Here is a 15,500-nt window from a genome sequence, read left to right as displayed (position 1 = left end):
TGTTCAGGTGTATATCAGTATGTAGCGTCTCTACTTTAAAGAGTCCTCTCCTGCTGATGTTCAGGTGTATATCAGTATGTAGCGTCTCTACTTTAAAGAGTCCTCTCCTGCTGATGTTCAGGTGTATATCAGTATGTAGCGTCTCTACTTTAAAGAGTCCTCTCCTGCTGATGTTCAGGTGTATATCAGTATGTAGTCTGTACTTTAAAGAGTCCTCTCCTGCTGATGTTCAGGTGTATATCAGTATGTAGAGTCTCTACTTTAAAGAGTCCTCTCCTGCTGATGTTCAGGTGTATATCAGTATGTAGCGTCTCTACTTTAAAGAGTCCTCTCCTGCTGATGTTCAGGTGTATATCAGTATGTAGTGTCTCTACTTTAAAGAGTCCTCTCCTGCTGATGTTCAGGTGTATATCAGTATGTAGTGTCTCTACTTTAAAGAGTCCTCTCCTGCTGATGTTCAGGTGTATATCAGTATGTAGAGTCTCTACTTTAAAGAGTCCTCTCCTGCTGATGTTCAGGTGTATATCAGTATGTAGCGTCTCTACTTTAAAGAGTCCTCTCCTGCTGATGTTCAGGTGTATATCAGTATGTAGAGTCTCTACTTTAAAGAGTCCTCTCCTGCTGATGTTCAGGTGTATATCAGTATGTAGAGTCTCTACTTTAAAGAGTCCTCTCCTGCTGATGTTCAGGTGTATATCAGTATGTAGCGTCTCTACTTTAAAGAGTCCTCTCCTGCTGATGTTCAGGTGTATATCAGTATGTAGAGTTCTACTTTAAAGAGTCCTCTCCTGCTGATGTTCAGGTGTATATCAGTATGTAGAGTCTCTACTTTAAAGAGTCCTCTCCTGCTGATGTTCAGGTGTATATCAGTATGTAGCGTCTCTACTTTAAAGAGTCCTCTCCTGCTGATGTTCAGGTGTATATCAGTATGTTGAGTCTCTACTTTAAAGAGTCCTCTCCTGCTGATGTTCAGGTGTATATTAGTATGTAGTGTCTGTACTTTAAAGAGTCCTCTCCTGCTGATGTTCAGGTGTATATCAGTATGTGGAGTCTCTACTTTAAAGAGTCCTCTCCTGCTGATGTTCAGGTGTATATAGTATGTAGAGTTCTACTTTAAAGAGTCCTCTCCTGCTGATGTTCAGGTGTATATTAGTATGTAGTGTCTGTACTTTAAAGAGTCCTCTCCTGCTGATGTTCAGGTGTATATCAGTATGTGGAGTCTCTACTTTAAAGAGTCCTCTCCTGCTGATGTTCAGGTGTGTATCAGTATGTAGCGTCTCTACTTTAAAGAGTCCTCTCCTGCTGATGTTCAGGTGTGTATCAGTATGTAGCGTCTCTACTTTAAAGAGTCCTCTCCTGCTGATGTTCAGGTGTATATCAGTATGTAGCGTCTCTACTTTAAAGAGTCCTCTCCTGCTGATGTTCAGGTGTATATCAGTATGTAGCGTCTCTACTTTAAAGAGTCCTCTCCTGCTGATGTTCAGGTGTATATCAGTATGTAGTGTCTCTACTTTAAAGAGTCCTCTCCTGCTGATGTTCAGGTGTATATCAGTATGTAGAGTTTCTACTTTAAAGAGTCCTCTCCTGCTGATGTCCAGGTGTATATCAGTCTCTACTTTAAAGAGTCCTCTCCTGCTGATGTTCAGGTGTATATCAGTATGTAGCGTCTCTACTTTAAAGAGTCCTCTCCTGCTGATGTTCAGGTGTATATCAGTATGTAGTGTCTCTACTTTAAAGAGTCCTCTCCTGCTGATGTTCAGGTGTGTATCAGTATGTAGAGTCTGTACTTTAAAGAGTCCTCTCCTGCTGATGTTCAGGTGTATATCAGTATGTAGAGTCTCTACTTTAAAGAGTCCTCTCCTGCTGATGTTCAGGTGTATATCAGTATGTAGTGTCTCTACTTTAAAGAGTCCTCTCCTGCTGATGTTCAGGTGTATATCAGTATGTAGCGTCTCTACTTTAAAGAGTCCTCTCCTGCTGATGTTCAGGTGTATATCAGTATGTAGCGTCTCTACTTTAAAGAGTCCTCTCCTGCTGATGTTCAGGTGTATATCAGTATGTAGGTCTGTACTTTAAAGAGTCCTCTCCTGCTGATGTTCAGGTGTATATCAGTATGTAGAGTCTCTACTTTAAAGAGTCCTCTCCTGCTGATGTTCAGGTGTATATCAGTATGTAGAGTCTCTACTTTAAAGAGTCCTCTCCTGCTGATGTTCAGGTGTATATCAGTATGTAGTGTCTCTACTTTAAAGAGTCCTCTCCTGCTGATGTTCAGGTGTATATCAGTATGTAGCGTCTCTACTTTAAAGAGTCCTCTCCTGCTGATGTTCAGGTGTATATCAGTCTCTACTTTAAAGAGTCCTCTCCTGCTGATGTTCAGGTGTATATCAGTATGTAGCGTCTCTACTTTAAAGAGTCCTCTCCTGCTGATGTTCAGGTGTATATCAGTATGTAGTCTGTACTTTAAAGAGTCCTCTCCTGCTGATGTTCAGGTGTATATCAGTATGTAGTGTCTCTACTTTAAAGAGTCCTCTCCTGCTGATGTTCAGGTGTATATCAGTATGTGGAGTCTCTACTTTAAAGAGTCCTCTCCTGCTGATGTTCAGGTGTATATCAGTATGTAGTGTCTCTACTTTAAAGAGTCCTCTCCTGCTGATGTTCAGGTGTATATCAGTATGTAGAGTCTCTACTTTAAAGAGTCCTCTCCTGCTGATGTTCAGGTGTGTATCAGTATGTAGAGTCTCTACTTTAAAGAGTCCTCTCCTGCTGATGTCAGGTGTGTATCAGTATGTAGCGTCTCTACTTTAAAGAGTCCTCTCCTGCTAATGTTCAGGTGTATATCAGTATGTAGCGTCTCTACTTTAAAGAGTCCTCTCCTGCTGATGTTCAGGTGTATATCAGTATGTAGCGTCTCTACTTTAAAGAGTCCTCTCCTGCTGATGTCCAGGTGTATATCAGTATGTAGCGTCTCTACTTTAAAGAGTCCTCTCCTGCTGATGTCCAGGTGTGTATCAGTATGTAGCGTCTCTACTTTAAAGAGTCCTCTCCTGCTGATGTTCAGGTGTATATCAGTATGTAGCGTCTCTACTTTAAAGAGTCCTCTCCTGCTGATGTCCAGGTGTGTATCAGTATGTAGAGTCTCTACTTTAAAGAGTCCTCTCCTGCTGATGTCCAGGTGTGTATCAGTATGTAGCGTCTCTACTTTAAAGAGTCCTCTCCTGCTGATGTTCAGGTGTATATCAGTATGTAGTGTCTCTACTTTAAAGAGTCCTCTCCTGCTGATGTTCAGGTGTATATCAGTATGTAGCGTCTCTACTTTAAAGAGTCCTCTCCTGCTGATGTTCAGGTGTATATCAGTATGTAGTGTCTCTACTTTAAAGAGTCCTCTCCTGCTGATGTTCAGGTGTGTATCAGTATGTAGAGTCTGTACTTTAAAGAGTCCTCTCCTGCTGATGTTCAGGTGTATATCAGTATGTAGCGTCTCTACTTTAAAGAGTCCTCTCCTGCTGATGTTCAGGTGTATATCAGTATGTAGAGTCTCTACTTTAAAGAGTCCTCTCCTGCTGATGTTCAGGTGTATATCAGTATGTAGAGTCTCTACTTTAAAGAGTCCTCTCCTGCTGATGTTCAGGTGTATATCAGTATGTAGTGTCTCTACTTTGTGTATGTGTGTGTGTGTGTGTGTGTGTGTGTGTGTGACAGCCTGTTATTAAACTCATGTTGACGGCTTTGTTTTTCCGCTGAACTCTTCAACTCTGTTTTATCAGAACAAATATCTACCCCCCCCCCCCCACACACACACACACACACTGTGTCAGCAGGTGAGGTCCTGAGATCACGTGACCTCCAACCTTACCTGAACTCTGGGTTCAAACTCCATTTCCCACAATTCCCCCCCAGCTTCATCAATGGGGAGAGTACCTGAGCACTTCTCCCCCTCGACTGAATAACAGTGAAATACTGAACACATGTCCTGATGTGAGGCACTGGTTGAGCCCTAACGTGGGACGGTTGTTCCTGTTCGAATGTGATTTATTGTACAGACCGATGACTGTAAGGAACAAAACACTTCCTGTTAACAAGCTTACACAGGTGTAAACACACAGAGGCTGTTACTGACCTGTCAATCACAGGTAGCCCCGTCCTAAAGCATACGCTGCTTCACCGTCTGTTTCAGCATTGACTGTGTGAACATCAAGCTGCACTCAAGAGACTGGAAACATACAGACTGAAACATAAAGTCATCAGGAATATGTTTACTATAAATCCAGAGGAGCAGGAGCATTTCCTCATAGACTTCTATACAATCTGAGGTGACAAAGAAGCAGAGAAGCAGGAACATGCAAACGATGCAGCTTGATGCAGATTCAGCTTTACTTTTCTGCAGGTTAGCTCCTGTATCAACACAGTTTTTGCCTCAGGTTCGCCATTAATCTCGAGGTTGTTAGATATACCCCCAGTTCCCCTCCTCATGCTGAAGGAGTACAACACTGACCTAAGGCTTCAGGTTTAATGGCTCTATAATAAAATGTAAACATTACAGGAAGCTACAACCTGACTCTCTGCGGTGTTTCAGTTCACAGAGCTGAGCAGATGCTGCCCCCTGCTGGGGTATTGATGGTGTTGCAGTGACAGTAATCAGCTGTTCCTCTACACATGAAATATTTCATGGATGTGTTCACTTAAACAAATTATCAATAATTCTCAGACTTATCTCAGGTATTGAGCTCTTTGATCAATTGATTAATAAATAATTGTTTTATATCTAACAGCAGTTCAAGTTGAGGTGAGGCTGGTAACAGAAATGACAAAAGACCACACCATCCAGAGTCCACTAGAGAACTGCACCATCCAGAGTCCACTAGAGAACTGCACCATCCAGAGTCCACCAGAGAACTGCACCTTCCAGAGTCCACCAGAGAACTGCACTATCCAGAGTCCACTAGAGGACTATACTACCCATAATCCACCAGAGAACTGCACTATCCAGAGTCCACCAGAGAACTGCACTATCCAGAGTCCACCAGAGAACTGCACCTTCCAGAGTCCACCAGAGAACTGCACCATCCAGAGTCCACCAGAGAACTGCACTATCCAGAGTCCACTAGAGAACTGCACTATCCAGAGTCCACCAGAGAACTGCACCTTCCAGAGTCCACCAGAGAACTGCACCATCCAGAGTCCACCAGAGAACTGCACTATCCAGAGTCCACCAGAGAACTGCACTATCCAGAGTCCACTAAAGAACTGCACCTTCCAGAGTCCACCAGAGAACTGCACTATCCAGAGTCCACCAGAGAACTGCACTATCCAGAGTCCACCAGAGAACTGCACTATCCAGAGTCCACCAGAGAACTGCACTATCCAGAGTCCACCAGAGAACTGCACCATCCAGAGTCCACCAGAGAACTGCACTATCCAGAGTCCACTAGAGAACTGCACCATCCAGAGTCCACCAAAGAACTGCACTACCCATAATCCACCAGAGAACTGCACTATCCAGAGTCCACCAGAGAACTGCACTATCCAGAGTCCACCAGAGAACTGCACTATCCAGAGTCCACTAGAGAACTGCACCTTACAGAGTCCACCAGAGAACTGCACTATCCAGAGTCCACTAGAAAACTGCACCATCCAGAGTCCACCAGAGAACTGCACCATCCAGAGTCCACTAGAGGACTATACTACCCATAATCCACCAGAGAGCTGCACTATCCAGAATCCACTAGAGAACTGCACCATCCAGAGTCCACTAGAGAACTGCACCTTCCAGAGTCCACCAGAGAAATGCACTATCCAGAGTCCCCCAGAGAACTGCACCATCCAGAGTCCACTAGAGAACTGCACCTTCCAGAGTCCACTAGAGGACTATACTATCCATAATCCACCAGAGAGCTGCACTATCCAGAGTCCACTAGAGAACTGCACCATCCAGAGTCCACTAGAGAACTGCACCTTCCAGAGTCCACCAGAGAAATGCACTATCCAGAGTCCACTAGAGAACTGCACCATCCAGAGTCCACTAGAGAACTGCACCATCCAGAGTCCACCAGAGAACTGCACTATCCAGAGTCCACCAGAGAACTGCACCATCCAGAGTCCACCAGAGAACTGCACTATCCAGAGTCCACCAGAGAACTGCACCATCCAGAGTCCACCAGAGAACTGCACTATCCAGAGTCCACTAGAGAACTGCACTATCCAGAGTCCACCAGAGAACTGCACCATCCAGAGTCCACCAGAGAACTGCACCATCCAGAGTCCACCAGAGAACTGCACCATCCAGAGTCCACTAGAGAACTGCACCATCCAGAGTCCACTAGAGAACTGCACCTTCCAGAGTCCACCAGAGAAATGCACTATCCAGAGTCCACCAGAGAACTGCACCATCCAGAGTCCACTAGAGGACTATACTACCCATAATCCACCAGAGAGCTGCACTATCCAGAGTCCACTAGAGAACTGCACCATCCAGAGTCCACTAGAGAACTGCACCTTCCAGAGTCCACCAGAGAACTGCACTATCCAGAGTCCACCAGAGAACTGCACCATCCAGAGTCCACCAGAGAACTGCACTATCCAGAGTCCACCAGAGAACTGCACCATCCAGAGTCCACCAGAGAACTGCACTATCCAGAGTCCACTAGAGAACTGCACTATCCAGAGTCCACTAGAGAACTGCACCATCCAGAGTCCACCAGAGAACTGCACTATCCAGAGTCCACCAGAGAACTGCACCATCCAGAGTCCACCAGAGAACTGCACTATCCAGAGTCCACTAGAGAACTGCACCATCCAGAGTCCACCAGAGAACTGCACCATCCAGAGTCCACTAGAGGACTGCACTATCCAGAGTCCACTAGAGAACTGCACCATCCAGAGTCCACCAGAGAACTGCACTATCCAGAGTCCACTAGAGAACTGCACCATCCAGAGTCCACCAGAGAACTGCACCATCCAGAGTCCACTAGAGGACTATACTACCCGTAATCCACCAGAGAGCTGCACTATCCAGAGTCCACTAGAGAACTGCACCATCCAGAGTCCACTAGAGAACTGCACCTTCCAGAGTCCACCAGAGAACTGCACTATCCAGAGTCCACCAGAGAACTGCACCTTCCAGAGTCCACCAGAGAACTGCACTATCCAGAGTCCACTAGAGAACTGCACCATCCAGAGTCCACTAGAGAACTGCACCTTCCAGAGTCCACCAGAGAACTGCACCTTCCAGAGTCCACCAGAGAACTGCACTATCCAGAGTCCACCAGAGAACTGCACTATCCAGAGTCCACCAGAGAACTGCACCATCCAGAGTCCACCAGAGAACTGCACCATCCAGAGTCCACCAGAGAACTGCACCATCCAGAGTCCACTAGAGAACTGCACCATCCAGAGTCCACTAGAGAACTGCACCTTCCAGAGTCCACCAGAGAAATGCACTATCCAGAGTCCACCAGAGAACTGCACTATCCAGAGTCCACCAGAGAACTGCACCTTCCAGAGTCCACTAGAGAAATGCACTATCTAGAGTCCACCAGAGAACTGCACTATCCAGAGTCCACCAGAGAACTGCACTATCCAGAGTCCACCAGAGAACTGCACCTTCCAGAGTCCACCAGAGAACTGCACCTTCCAGAGTCCACCAGAGAAATGCACTATCCAGAGTCCACCAGAGAACTGCACTATCCAGAGTCCACCAGAGAACTGCACCATCCAGAGTCCACTAGAGGACTATACTACCCATAATCCACCAGAGAGCTGCACTATCCAGAGTCCACTAGAGAACTGCACCATCCAGAGTCCACTAGAGAACTGCACCTTCCAGAGTCCACCAGAGAACTGCACTATCCAGAGTCCACCAGAGAACTGCACTATCCAGAGTCCACCAGAGAACTGCACTATCCAGAGTCCACCAGAGAACTGCACCATCCAGAGTCCACCAGAGAACTGCACCATCCAGAGTCCACCAGAGAACTGCACCATCCAGAGTCCACCAGAGAACTGCACCATCCAGAGTCCACCAGAGAACTGCACCATCCAGAGTCCACCAGAGAACTGCACCATCCAGAGCAGTGTCAGATGTCTACGGACAGCTAACAGAATCACAGGGTGTCAGCTTCCTGAAACTTTCTTGATCCAAAACAGCAAAAAATCTTTATTGATCACAAAGTAAAAACACATGATCACATTTGAATACAGACACTCACATATTCAACAGAATCTGAAATATAAAATCATTTCCCTGAATTCAAACTGGATAACAGTTTGTCTTCAGTCCTAAATGTACACTGGATATTTATAAGAGATTACTTATATCATCATGGTTACAAAATGAAATATAGACGTAGTAAACATCATAAACAATAATCCAGGTTTACTTTTTAAACAAATAACACGCTGTATTTATAACAAACACCTCACAGAAAAATCCACGTTGTTCTCATATGTGTAATTGTGTTAATAATCTCAGTGAATATTCAAGGTTTTTTATAAACATGTGTATATAATTTTTCTGTCAGGACAAATCACAGCTCTGCTCCTCACGATGCATCCTTCTCATTGGCCGGTTCATAGCCCTCTTTGTTCTTCATGGCACGTTTCCTCCTCATGCAGAGCACCACAATCACCACAACGACCAACACCAGCACCACCAGCGCTGCCACGGCAACCAGCAGTGGCAAGAGGAAGCCAAGGGTCGGAGCGCAAACCGGTGAATCCTCGGCGTGATGCTCGCCGGCGTCATCGACACAGAAACACCTGTAGGGGGCGGCAGAGAGGTTAACACAGTTAATGCAGTCTAACACAAACATGAGGAACACCAGCAGGGGGCAGCAGAGAGGTTAACACAGTTAATGCAGTCTAACACAAACATGAGGAACACCAGCAGGGGGCAGCAGAGAGGTTAACACAGTTAATGCAGTCTAACACAAACATGAGTTACACCTGTAGGGGGCAGCAGAGAGGTCAACACAGTTAATGCAGTCTAACACAAACATGAGTTACACCTGTAGGGGGCGGCAGAGAGGTTAACACAGTTAATGCAGTCTAACACAAACATGAGGAACACCAGCAGGGGGCGGCAGAGAGGTTAACACAGTTAATGCAGTCTAACACAAACATGAGGAACACCAGCAGGGGGCGGCAGAGAGGTTAACACAGTTAATGCAGTCTAACACAAACATGAGGAACACCAGCAGGGGGCGGCAGAGAGGTTAACACAGTTAATGCAGTCTAACACAAACATGAGGAACACCAGCAGGGGGCGGCAGAGAGGTTAACACAGTTAATGCAGTCTAACACAAACATGAGGAACACCAGCAGGGGGCAGCAGAGAGGTTAACACACGTTAATACAGTCTAACACAAACATGAGGAACACCAGCAGGGGGCAGCAGAGAGGTTAACACAGTTAATACAGTCTAACACAAACATGAGGAACACCAGCAGGGGGCGGCAGAGAGGTTAACACGTGTTAGCTAGCATTAGCTTAGTGGGTAAACTCTGACCTGTAGGACCCCACTTTGTTGAGACAGGAGGTTCTGCAGGGCCCGGCCCCCCCGTTGCACTCATCGATGTCCTCACAGTTTCCGGACCCGTTTCTGATGAAGCCCGATTCACAGGGCTGGCAAGCGGCACTCAGGTTGGCCATGGATCCGTCTGTAAGACGCCATGCGGGAGGGCGGCCCGAGCACACCAGGTCCAGCTGCAGACCGGACCAGCATTCCACCAGAACCGAGGTGCTGTTTTTCACACTGAGGGAGCGGGTGCCAGGGTCCAGAGGCCTGGGACACGGGTCAGGTTCTGGTCCTGAGTCAGGCTTCAGGTCTGGTTCTGGTCCAGAGTCTGGCTTCAGGGCGGGTTGTGGTCCAGAGTCAGGCTTCAGGTCAGGTTCTGGTATTTTTTCAGGTTCTCGTTCAGGTCCTGTTTCTAGTTCTGGGTTGTGTTCTGGTCTTTTTTCTGGTTCTGGTTCTGATCCTGTACCTGGTACTGGTTCTGGTGCTGGGTTTCCGATCCCCCAGCCCTTACAGATGGAGGGGTGTTCGGTCTTACAGCTGAAGGGAATCAGGCCCCAGCTGGTCCCGGTGGTATTGGTCAAGTCCAGCCTGATGGCAGCACAGCGTAAATTGGTGCAGGTCTCCTGGGGCTCCTGGGCCCAGCGGACCACCTGCGGAGCCCAGCTGCCCCCCCCGGTCCAGCTGAATCCCCTTAGAGGAAGATCCAGGTCCACACAGGCGTCCTTCACCTTCCTCAGCCCAACCCAGAAAGTGGAGTGGTTCGACCCGGAGACCAGGTCCAGCACCGCAGAGACCTCCTGGTCCGAGGACAGGGAGGCGAGTCTGCCGGGGTGGCAGGAAGCCTCCGCCAACGAGAACATGGTGGGGGAGGGATGCAGCGAGTACAGGGGGGGTGAGGCCCAGATCGAGGGTGCCAGAACCCAACAGAACCAGAACCAGATCCTCTTCATCTTCATCTGATCCTGAGGAGAGACACATCCGGGTCTGATTAAAACGTAAAACTGTTTAAAATATTAACGGTTGATATGAAACACATAAAGCTGTCGGCAGGTTTTATTATTCAGTGTTGAGCAGCTTTGGACCGGGATCATTATCAGATCTGCTGCAGGGCTTTACATCTTCATGTATTTATGTCACACCTGATGAGGTGTCGAGTCATGCAGCTCTAAAGTATGAAGGGAGGGACCTCGGATCAGCAGAGGCGACTCATCACAAAAGACTTGATGACTCAGCATTTATCTTCTCACTGATACTTATGTAAAGAGTAAAGAAGTGACATCACTACAGAACACTCACACTCCTATTGGCTAGCGCTCCAACACATTGTATGTGATAGGCTAAGGGCGGGACATCTCGGGGCAATTGACCAATCCCAACAGATCCGGCCAGCTAACCAATCACAGCAGAGCGGACTCTGGTTTCAGACTCTCTTTCTGAACATTAAAGCATGGAGACATGTCCCAGGAGAGACGCTACATACTGATATACACCTGAACATCAGCAGGAGAGGACTCTTTAAAGTAGAGACACTACATACTGATATACACCTGAACATCAGCAGGAGAGGACTCTTTAAAGTAGAGACTCTACATACTGATATACACCTGAACATCAGCAGGAGAGGACTCTTTAAAGTAGAGACTCTACATACTAATATACACCTGAACATCAGCAGGAGAGGACTCTTTAAAGTAGAGACACTACATACTGATATACACCTGAACATCAGCAGGAGAGGACTCTTTAAAGTAGAGACTCTACATACTAATATACACCTGAACATCAGCAGGAGAGGACTCTTTAAAGTAGAGACTCTACATACTGATATACACCTGAACATCAACAGGAGAGGACTCTTTAAAGTAGAGACGCTACATACTGATATACACCTGAACATCAGCAGGAGAGGACTCTTTAAAGTAGAGACTCTACATACTGATATACACCTGAACATCAGCAGGAGAGGACTCTTTAAAGTAGAGACGCTACATACTGATATACACCTGAACATCAGCAGGAGAGGACTCTTTAAAGTAGAGACTCTACATACTGATATACACCTGAACATCAGCAGGAGAGGACTCTTTAAAGTAGAGACACTACATACTGATATACACCTGAACATCAGCAGGAGAGGACTCTTTAAAGTAGAGACGCTACATACTGATATACACCTGAACATCAGCAGGAGAGGACTCTTTAAAGTAGAGACACTACATACTGATATACACCTGAACATCAGCAGGAGAGGACTCTTTAAAGTAGAGACGCTACATACTGATATACACCTGAACATCAGGAGAGGACTCTTTAAAGTAGAGACACTACATACTGATATACACCTGAACATCAGCAGGAGAGGACTCTTTAAAGTAGAGACACTACATACTGATATACACCTGAACATCAGCAGGAGAGGACTCTTTAAAGTAGAGACACTACATACTGATATACACCTGAACATCAGCAGGAGAGGACTCTTTAAATAGAGACACTACATACTGATATACACCTGAACATCAGCAAGAGAGGACTCTTTAAAGTAGAGACACTACATACTGATACACACCTGAACATCAGCAGGAGAGGACTCTTTAAAGTAGAGACACTACATACTGATATACACCTGAACATCAGCAGGAGAGGACTCTTTAAAGTAGAGACTCTACATACTGATATACACCTGAACATCAGCAGGAGAGGACTCTTTAAAGTAGAGACGCTACATACTGATATACACCTGAACATCAGCAGGAGAGGACTCTTTAAAGTAGAGACACTACATACTGATATACACCATCAGCTAAAAGTACTTCAACTGTGAAAATACTTGTACTGCAGAATGAATATAATATTTACTGTTATAGTTTGCAAGGTAGATATCATAAATACTGTGTACTACAGTACTGCATTATCATGAGGTATTATAGGAGGCAGTAAAAGGTACAAAACTTACCTCTGAAATAGGAGTAGGAGTATAAAGTACAATACTCAAGCAAAGTCCAAATATGAGATTTAAGGTAAAGTATTTAATATGGATTTAACACAGCCTGACCAGTATAGTGAACGTTTACCGGTACAGACACAGGATTGAGGAGTGAGGAAGAGGAGCAGTTTCCTGTTTGCAGGAACTAAATATCTCAAATTATATTTAAAACTTACCTCCTCTAGAGTCCTCTGGTTCCTCTCCTCTAGAGTCCTCTGGTTCCTCTCCTCTAGAGTCCTCTGGTTCCTCTCCTCTAGAGTCCTCTGGTTCCTCTCCTCTAGAGTCCTCTGGTTCCTCTCCTTCTCTTTTAGTATCCAGACACTATAATCCAAAGGGGTAAGTCCTTTTTTTTCCTTCTCCTGAATGTATCCTCACCACCTCCTCCTCCTCTTCTTCCTCTTCCTCCCGCTCCTCCTCCTCCTTATTCTTCTCTCAGTTTCTCCTCCACAGTTGCCCCCCCACCCCCGACAGGAAGTGTGTTCAGTCTTGATACGGAGTCTGTTTCCTGCTGAGAGACTGAACCAAATCTCAGTCTGAGCTCCACAGAGAGATCGAAGGAATACTGCGCTGTGATTGGCTGAGAGCTGGAGGTACAGGTGGTGAGGTCACCTGTCTAACAACACTGAACATCAAGACTGTGAAGTTAGAGGGGGGAGGGGGCAGATTCCACAAATTCAGTTTGTTTTGATCTGACAGGAAGAGGGTGTGCTGAATGGAGCTGCTACTGAACACACACACACACACTCACTCTGGGGAGGATGATTGTTGTCACGGCAACACAGATGCTTCCTGGAGGAAGTCGATGAAGAATGGCAGGAAGTAGGTTGTAAAGGGCGGAGCCATGACTAATGGAGCTGTTGTCAGGGCAACGCTGCATGACCTGACTGTGAGTGTGTGTGTGTGTGTGTGTGTGTGTGTGTGGGGTTGCGGTCAAATTGTACACAAATCAGCTCCTCTCGTCCTAGTCCTGGACCCGTGTGAAAGGTCAGGGGTTAAGGAATAGCGGATAGGAGAATTCAGAAGAAGGAGAAGAGAGAATCAGACTCACAGACACTATCCCACGTGTTTATGATGTCATCAATGAGCGTCTGCTGTGGGGAACTACAGATCTGTGTTCAGGACTACAGACTCTAGAGACTCTGGGCTCTGATGGTGCTGGTTATGAGCGAGGATGACAGAAAGGTTGGAACTGAAGTAAAAAAGGAAGGTCATCATGGATTAGTATGTAAAAAGAAAAAGGTCTTTGTAAAGTATGAGGGGAGAAAGAGAGTATAGAGAGGGGGGGTGACAAATAAAGGTTCTGAAACATCGGGGCGAAATCATGAAGTTTATTTAACCAGAACCACACACACACACACACACACACACACACACACACACACACACACACACACACACACACACACACACACACACACACACACACACACACACACACACACACACACACACACACACACAAAGTGAGTCTGAAGACATTTCATTCGTGACTGAAATAAATATTCCAGGGGCATTGTGGGAAATGTAGTGTCTGGAGTTTCTGACTCCTAGAAAATATCGTCTGCGGAGGAGTCGCCGTCTGCTGCTGCACTGACCTCCATCACCTCCTCCTCAGGTGAGCTGCAGGGCAGGTGAACATCCAGCCTCATGACTCCTCCTCCTCGCTGCTGATTGGCTGCACAAACAGTGTTCTTGTTATTGTTTCATATAATCCATAAACCTGATGTACTCCCCCGTCTCTCCAGAGGGAGACAGTAAAGCATGCAGACAGCCCCCCCTGGTGTCTGTCTCCAGGACTCTCACACTGACAACATGTCCTTCTAAGCTGCAGTAAAATCAATGCTGTGTGTGTGTGTGTGTGTGTGTGTGTATTACCTGCAGAGGGAGGGGTCAGTGACAGGTGTCTATGCAGGTCAGAGGTCGGCGTGCTGATTGGCTCCTGTGTCAGGTCTCCGGGGGCCACTGAGCCCTGATTGGTCAATTCGAGGTCAACCTCTGACACCCCTGCAGGAAACACAGAGGGCAGTCATGTGATCGAGGGGGTCATGTGATCGAGGGGGTCATGTGAAATAAATATGATAATCTGTACCTGCACTCAGCTCTCCAGGTGAGATTTCACCCCCCTGGGCTGCACTATTGCTGCTGGGATTTGTAGTTCTGGGAGGTTTTGTAGACTGGAGGTCTCTCACCTCCCCCATACTCACCTCCTCCTCCTCCTCCTCCTCCTCCTCCTCCTCCTCCCCCCCAGGAAAAACATACAAACTTTATTGAGACAAATGAGCAGAGAACACCACAAGTTAAAATCCACCGTCAGAACATTTGGAATAATAAAAACTGTGTGTGTGTCTGTGTGTGTGTTTGTGTGTACCTCAACGAGTGTGTTGCTCAGCAGGGTCATCAGGAGGTCCTGACCTCTGACCTGACCGTCACTGGAGGGGTCAGAGTCCTGAAGGGGGGACAGGAAGTGACATCACAGAGAGGAAACTCCACTTATATAATAATAAATAGGTTTAAAGAGTTTAATATTTCCTTCACTCACCATCTCCGTCAGAGAGCTGCCGAGGCTGAGGACGGCCTCTGGGGGGGGGGGGGGGGGGTAACACATGTACAGTTAGTACTGCAGTACAGAGGTTAGTAATACCACAGTATCCGGTCCAGCTAATGGTGTGCTGGTACCTGTCCTGTTGTTGGGGCTGAGCAGCAACTCCCCCTCGGAGATGTGTCTCAGCGCTGCTTCAGTCACTGAGGAGGAACTGGAGGGGGGGGGGGAGCTACTGGTGGGGGAGGCTGCTGCGGGGGGGAGAGGGGGGGAAGGATCAGGAGGGAGGGAGAGGGCAGCGGGGCAAAGAGAATGCTCCTCCACTGCTGCTTCTGACACCCTGCAGGAGGAGAGAGGAGTCAAACACCAGACATTTCCCACAATGCACCTGGAATGTGTGTATGCGGGTCAGAGGTTGTACGTACAGCGGCGGGCGGGTCTCCTCTGCTCTCTCATCCACTGGC

At 46.9% G+C, this 15,500-nt stretch overlaps 2 protein-coding genes across 3 annotated transcripts; both read right to left on the bottom strand.

The window, feature by feature from the left end:
* Positions 1-8,124: 8,124 nt before the first annotated feature.
* Positions 8,125-12,826, bottom strand: clec14a (C-type lectin domain containing 14A). Of its 2 annotated transcripts, none has more exons than XM_063882671.1 (3): positions 12,674-12,826; positions 9,503-10,473; positions 8,125-8,754 (listed from the first exon to the last, which is right to left on the bottom strand). In XM_063882671.1, the coding sequence occupies exons 2-3, from the start codon at positions 10,465-10,467 to the stop codon at positions 8,538-8,540; spliced, it is 1,182 nt and encodes a 393-aa protein (XP_063738741.1). In that variant the 5' UTR covers positions 10,468-10,473; positions 12,674-12,826; the 3' UTR covers positions 8,125-8,537. The 2 variants fall into 2 exon arrangements, with proteins under 2 accessions (XP_063738741.1, XP_063738742.1); XM_063882672.1 differs by lacking the exon at positions 12,674-12,826 and adding an exon at positions 12,468-12,629.
* Positions 12,827-13,077: 251 nt separating this feature from the next.
* LOC134863907 (tau-tubulin kinase 1-like) lies at positions 13,078-15,494 on the bottom strand. The gene is made up of 8 exons (XM_063882673.1): positions 15,462-15,494; positions 15,174-15,376; positions 15,037-15,074; positions 14,866-14,943; positions 14,587-14,734; positions 14,373-14,501; positions 14,093-14,172; positions 13,078-13,686 (listed from the first exon to the last, which is right to left on the bottom strand). Exons 3-8 carry the CDS (start codon positions 15,037-15,039, stop codon positions 13,657-13,659), a joined length of 468 nt encoding a protein of 155 aa, XP_063738743.1. The 5' UTR covers positions 15,040-15,074; positions 15,174-15,376; positions 15,462-15,494; the 3' UTR covers positions 13,078-13,656.
* Between the last annotated feature and the right edge of the window lie 6 nt (positions 15,495-15,500).

Source organism: Eleginops maclovinus, chromosome 4 (assembly GCF_036324505.1).
Source record: "Eleginops maclovinus isolate JMC-PN-2008 ecotype Puerto Natales chromosome 4, JC_Emac_rtc_rv5, whole genome shotgun sequence".
Lineage (NCBI taxonomy): Eukaryota > Metazoa > Chordata > Actinopteri > Perciformes > Eleginopidae > Eleginops > Eleginops maclovinus.
The sequence above is the reverse complement of the archived record's forward strand: the minus strand, read 5'-3'. Positions and strand labels throughout refer to the sequence as shown.

Bases quoted from the DNA above. Each gene is read 5' to 3' on its own strand.
- clec14a (XM_063882671.1), bottom strand. From the start codon at position 10,467: ATGAAGATGAAGAGGATCTGGTTCTGGTTCTGTTGGGTTCTGGCACCC. The intron at 8,755-9,502 runs GTCAGAGTTTAC...CGCCCCCTACAG, and splicing joins AACAAAGTGGGGTCCTACAG to GTGTTTCTGTGTCGATGACG.
- LOC134863907 (XM_063882673.1), bottom strand. The intron at 14,735-14,865 runs GTACACACAAAC...CCTGGGGGGGAG, and splicing joins TGAGCAACACACTCGTTGAG to GAGGAGGAGGAGGAGGAGGA. The intron at 14,502-14,586 runs GTACAGATTATC...TGTTTCCTGCAG, and splicing joins ACCTGGAGAGCTGAGTGCAG to GGGTGTCAGAGGTTGACCTC.